At 37.0% G+C, this 6,720-nt stretch overlaps 1 protein-coding gene across 1 annotated transcript; it reads right to left on the reverse strand.

Annotated features, from left to right (window-relative positions):
• Window positions 1-5,574: 5,574 nt before the first annotated feature.
• Window positions 5,575-6,519, reverse strand: LOC308525198 (olfactory receptor 5B12; the record flags this gene model as incomplete). Its single annotated transcript, XM_081099986.1, has 1 exon — window positions 5,575-6,519. One exon carries the CDS (start codon window positions 6,517-6,519, stop codon window positions 5,575-5,577), a length of 945 nt encoding a protein of 314 aa, XP_080956112.1.
• Between the last annotated feature and the right edge of the window lie 201 nt (window positions 6,520-6,720).

The following is a 6,720-nucleotide window of genomic DNA, read 5'->3' on the forward strand; positions in this document are numbered from 1 at the left end:
AACCTGCAACCAAGATTACTTTATCCAGCAAAGCTATCATTCAGAATGGAAGGTCAGATAAAGAGCTTCACGGATAAGAATAAGCTAAAGGAGTTCATCACCACCAAACCAGCATTATATGAAAAGCTGAAAGGTATTCTTTAAGAAGAGGAAGAAGAAAAAGGAACTCTTACCATTTGCCACAGCATGGATGGAACTGGAGAGCGGATAAATACCACAAGATCTCACTTATTTGTGGAATATAATGAACAACATAAACTGATGAACAAGGACTGATCCAGAGACGGAGAGGCATTGATTGGACTATCGGGCCTTGGAGGGAAGGTAGGGGAGGGTGGGGGCAAGGGGGAAAGATCAACCAAAGGACTTATATGCAAGCATATAGGCCTAACCAATGGACACGGACAACGGGGGGGTGAGGGGGTGAGCGGGGAGAGGGGGGGTAGAGGGTACACATATGTAATATCTTAATCAATAAAAAATATTTAAAAAAAAAAAAAAAAAAAAAAAAAGAAAAAATACCATCCTCTGTTATTTGCAAAAAAATAACCATTTTCCTGATTAATGGAGGTTGTTGTAACATCTGGACTCTAATTAAACAGCATGGAAGCATGAGAGTAGTAACACTTGGGATATTAAACTCTGAAAAACTCATAGGAAGATGTTGCCCTTGTAACTTAACATAGCACATCTAATACCATAATCTAAACAGATCATAGAACTGAGCTAGAACTTTACCTTGCTCTTCAAAGAAAATAACACAACTTCAAGTATGATCCTCAAATTGTTAGTCCCACTCAAAAAGAAAAGCAGAATCCATCCTGTTGAAGTTCGTACTTACTGTCTGGTCACAAAGATTTAAGTTCTCTAGAGGCTGGGAAATATAAGAAGAAGGTAATTATCAGGTGAGGATTATAAAATATTCTCCAACCTGTCACACAGGGATACTGTTGGGAGGACAAATAGAAAAAATGTACTCTGTAAATGCTGAGCAGCTCCAAGAAGGAATCATCATACTCACCATAGACAACATTTTAGCTTGGGGGTTTATCCCTAACCATTGTTGTAGGCTCACAGTAATATGCCAGTGAAATAACGCCTCTTAGTAAAATGGACAAAATTTTACATTAAGATCAATGAAAGAACACCATGAGCCTTTGGCATGCAGACTGGTAACTAAAATGTCAGAGTAATGTTGGGATGTTAGAGGCCAATGATTGGGAACCAGAGGGATTTATACATACATGAAGGTGCCAGGGGACTAGGTGCTCAAGAGAGCAATGTGAGTCTTCTACCCCAGTCATTTACAGTAGAAGCAATTAGACCGTAGAGGCCGAGCTTAGTTTGAGAAGACATAGCACTAATGTGTTTACATTACTTGGGGCTATGTCTTCTTGAAAGTGTAGACGTCTTCAGCAAAAGAGATTCAGGCAGAATCATGAGGGGGTAATGGAAACAAGCTGGGAGGTTATAAAAGTTGTGCTGCCCCACAGCAACACGACTTCCTGAAATTCATGTGAAAACGGTTACAAGTGCTGTAATCCCTCAGCACTTCAGTTCCCTTCTTTATAAATGGAGATGATGATAGTGTCTGCTTCACACAGTGTTATGAGGTGCATATAAGTTAATATTTATAAAGTTTTCAAAAAAGAGCCTGGTATATTGTGAACTCTCATTAAACACTATAAAACAATTACAAAATCTTACTTTTTGTGTGTGAGAAAGCCTCCATTCATTTTTGAAAAAGTGTCTATTTCCTCTAAGAAATCATTTATCTTTTAGAAACCTTAGAAGTCACCATGAGTTAATTCCAAAGACCCTAACATGTAGTTGTGGGGTTGCAGTGTGTGTTAATAATTAACGAACTGAGAAATAAGACAGAGGAGAATCAAAATGAGAGCTGTTTAAGTTGTCAAGGCAATTTGGAAAACAAGGATTCATCTGTGGTACATTTGGCTCACCTACTGAATTTCAGACAAAGCTGAATAACCCTGGAACACACACACACACACACACACACACACACACACACACACACACACACACAATTCCAGCTATATTTCTATGTAGAAATTATAACATGGCCACCAGGAGCTGAGATATGACATTTTTGTGGATGATCTTTACCCAAATTCTTCTTATTTTTAATAATTCCCCACTACATGAAAACTGGTGGAAAGAAAAGAACTAAAGAAAACCTAGTCTAAAAAATTAAGGAAAGTATGAGATCAATGTCTCACTAAATAGAGAAACCAATAAAGATATAGATTTCAACAAACAAATAGAAATTCTTGATTTGAAAATAAAATTAAATAACAAAGATTTCATTAAAGTGGATCAGTAGCAGATTTAAACTGTCAGGGGAAAAAAACCAGTGAATTTTAAGACAGGTCAGTTGAGAAATCCAGTCCGAGAAGCAGAAATAAAGAATTATGAAGAAGTATGTTCTCTATAGTCTCAGAGAACAGTGGAATACTCTAAGACTACTAACATATGCATAATGGCAGTCCAAAAAAAGGAAAGGGCTAGAAAGAATATTTGAAGAAACAAATGGCCAAAAATTACTCAAATCTGAGGAAAGAAATGGATATACAAATAGATTTAAATTTTATCATAGTGAGGTTCAAAATATGAGTGATATGTATATATTAACAAATTTATAGCATTTATACAAAATAAGTTATTCATATTATTGTCTTTTTGGTAATTAAACTTCAAAAATTAAATATTATATTTTTATTTAAGTGAATTAAAATATGCTTTTATCATCCCTTTTCCCCCTATTTTGTGATATGTTTCCTCTATTAAAATTGTCATATACCTCATTGTGGGGTTAGAGTGATAAGAAAAGATAAACCGAAGAACTTATATACTTATATGCATAACCCATGGACATAGGCAATACGGTAGTGAAGACCTGGGAAGGTGGACAGGGGCTGGAAGGAGAGGGGTAAAGGGGAGAAAATGGGAGATATCTGTAATACTATCAACAATAAAAATATATTAAAAAATAAAATTGTCATATAAACATTATTTTAAGACATGACCTATTTTTATTATTATTAGATTTATTGGGGTGACATTAATCAACATGAACATATAGGTTTCAGGTGTGGGTTTCTATGTTACAAGGTCTGTATATTGCACCATGTGTCCACCACCCAAAGTCAAATCTTCTGTCACCTTACAGCAGGACCCCATTTCCCCTCCATCCCCTTTCCTCTGGCTACTACCACACTGCTGTTTGTGTTCATGAGTTTCAGTTTTATATCCCACATATGAGTGAAATCATATGTTCTTAGCTTTTTCTGACTGACTTATTTTACTGAATATAATGTTCTCAAGGTCCATCCATGTTGTTGCAAATGACACTATTTCAGCCTTTCTTATAGCTGAGTAGTATTTCACTGTGTGTATGTACCACATCTTCTTTAACCAATCCTCTAATTACAAGACATTTTGGTTGTTTCCATGTCTTGGCCACCATAAATAATGCTGCCATATACATAGGGGTGCATATCTTTGTGAATACATGATTTTGAGGTGTTTGGGTATATACCCAGAAGAGGGATTTCTAGGTTATATAATACTCTATTCTCAATTTTTTGAGGAATCACCAGACTGCTTTCCATCATGGTTGTACCAGTCTATATTCACACCAGCAGTGAATGAGGGTTTCCTTTTTCCACAACTTCTCCAACACTTGCTATTTCTTGCCTTGTTGATAATAGCCACTCTAAGAGTTTTGAAGTGGTATCTCATAATTTTTATTTGCATTTCCCTAATTGCCAATAAGGTTGAACATTTTTTCATATATCTATTGGCTGTTTGTATGTCTTCTTGGGAGAGGTGTATTTTCAGGCCCTCTCCCCACTTTTTGATTGGGTTGTTTGATTGTTTGGTGTTGAGTTTTATGAGTTCTTTATATATTTTGGAAATTAAACCTTTGTTGGAGCTACTGTTGGCAAATATCATCTCCTATCTGGTTGGCTGCCTCTTTGTTTTGGTGTCAGTTTCTTTTGCTGTGCAGAAGCTTTCTAGTTAGATATAGTCCCATTCATTTATTTTTGCCTTTACTTCCCTTGCCTGTGAGGTGAAGTTCACGAAAAGTTCTCTATGACCAAGGTCCATAGTTTGGTACCTGTATTTTCTTCAATCTTATTGTTTTAGTTCTTTTATTTAGGTCTTTGATCTATTGTGAATTAATTTTTTGTACATGGAAACAAACTGTAATCCAGTCTCATTTATTTGCATATGGCTTTCCAGTTTCCCCAGCATCATTTGTTGAAGAGACTATCTTTACTCCATTGTGTGCTCCTGGCTCCTTTTTCAAAAATTATCTGTCCATTTGTGGTTTTATAGCTGGCCTCTCTATTCTGTTCCATTCATCTGTGTGTCTGTTTCTCTGGCAATACCATGCTGTTTTGCTTATCATAGTTCTGTAGTATAATTTGAAGTCAGGTAGCATGAAGATATGACTTATTAATATGGAAATTTGGCTAGAAAAAGAAATGCCTGTGTAAAGACATGCATTTTCATTACAAAAGAAAATAATAAATATACACTTAAGGAAGTATTTTATAAGATTAATAAAAATATAAAATCGATTGCTTTTTATATGTAAAAGATAAAATAAAATATAATTTAAAAAGCAAACACAAGATATATAACATATATTTTTACTAAGCTAAGTATTTATATTCATATGGAATGGGAGGACTGGATGAAGGAAGGTGAAGGGATTAGTCACAGAACCTATAGGCATAACCCATAGACACATAAAACAGTATGTGATGGCCAGAGGGAAGAGGGGGCAGGGCTGGGTAGAGGTGGGCAAAGGTTGGAGAGAAGGGGACATATGTAATAATGTCAACAGTTAAAAAAGAATGTGTTCTCAGACACAAAAATAATTGTTTTAAATTCTACTATAACAATGGACCTATCTCACACACATCTTAACTAATTTCTCCTTCATAGGTATGTGGGCTTCATGAGTTTCTCATAAATGATGCTTGTGTGTGCATATACTGATACATACATATTACTGTACATGTTCATGTGGGAGTGGGAGTGAACATATTTATTTAAATATTTTAAAAATAAGAATTGGATTAGTCTTCTTAACCTATTATTCCTAGGTGTCATATTTTTGAGACTTTTGCATTACGCTAAATGAAATAAGTCTGTCAGAAAAAGCTGAGAACGATATGATTTCATTCATATGTAGGATATAAAACTGACACTCATGAACACAAACAGCAATGTGGTGGTTGCCAGAGGGAAGGGGATAGGAGGAAAAGGGGGTCCTGATATAAGGTAACAGAAGATTTGACTTTGGGTGGTGGATACATGGTGCAATATACACATCTTGTAACATAGAAACCCACACTGGAAACCTATATGATCATGTTGACCAATGTCACCCCAATCAAGTTAATAAATTTTTAAAAAACATTTGCTTTTGAGATGTAATTGTTGGAGAAATTACTACAAGAAATTAGGAGTTTTGTGGCCAGAAAGGTAAATATTTTATCCAGATAGATCTGAAAGTGTCTTACTGCTGATTCTATATAATTAAACTATGAATCCTATAGAGGACTTTGCCTTTCCTACAGCCTTTTTAAAGGCAGTCTTGACCTCCTTGTTCCTCAGGCTGTAGACCAGAGGGTTCAGCATGGGGATGACCGTGGTATAGAACACAGATGCAATTTTATCTGTGTCCATGGAATGACTGGAGCTGGGCTGTAAATACATGAAGATGGCAGTCCCATAAAAGATGGACACTGCAGTGAGATGGGAAGCACAGGTGGAAAAGGCCTTTTGGCGGCCCTCAGATGAGTGCATTCTCAGGATGGTGATAAATATAAATAGGTAAGAGAACAAGATGATCATGACAGAAAAGAGGACATTGAAACCAACCACCAAAAAAATAACCATTTCAGTGATGTAGTTGTCTGAACATGAGAGAGCCAAGAGAGGAGGAGCATCGCAGAAAAAATGATCAATCACATTGGACTTACAGAAGGAGAGCCTGAACATGTCCCCAGTGTGGATGGAGGCATTCAGGAAACCACAGATGTAGGAGCCCATGACCAGGCGTGCACACACACCTGTCGTCATGGTGGTGGTGTAATGCAGGGGTTTGCACACTGCTGCATACCGGTCATAGGCCATGGAGGCCAAGAGAAAACTTTCTACGGTGATGAAAGCTGCAAAGAAAAAGAACTGGGTGACACAAGCATTGTAGTTGATTATTTTTTCTCCTGTGAGGAATCCTGCCATCATTTTGGGAGTGACAGCGGAGGAATAACCAAAGTCCACCAGGGAGAGGTTACTGAGGAAGAAGTACATGGGTGTGTGGAGACGAGCGTCCAACAGGATCAGGTTGATCATCCCCAGGTTCCCAAGCAGAGTGATGAGGTAGATGAGAGAGAAGATTATGAAAAGTGGGATCTGCAGTTTCGGGTCATCTGTTAGCCCCGCAAGGATGAACTCAGTCACCTCGGTACTGTTTTCCATGAGGATTAATTGAGATTTATGTGGCTGCCCTGTAGCAATGAGAAAACAGAATCAGAATGACTAATGGAGATAAGACTCTGCTGAAATCAACCAGCATGTCTACTCTGTGGCTCATTTCACTATTGCAACAGCATGTTTCCAAGAGTCTGTAGATCTAAAGCATGTCTATGACAATAAAATGCAGTTGTAAATTATTGAGAG

Source organism: Myotis nattereri, assembly GCF_964212035.1.
Source record: "Myotis nattereri genome assembly, chromosome: 9".
NCBI lineage: Eukaryota > Metazoa > Chordata > Mammalia > Chiroptera > Vespertilionidae > Myotis > Myotis nattereri.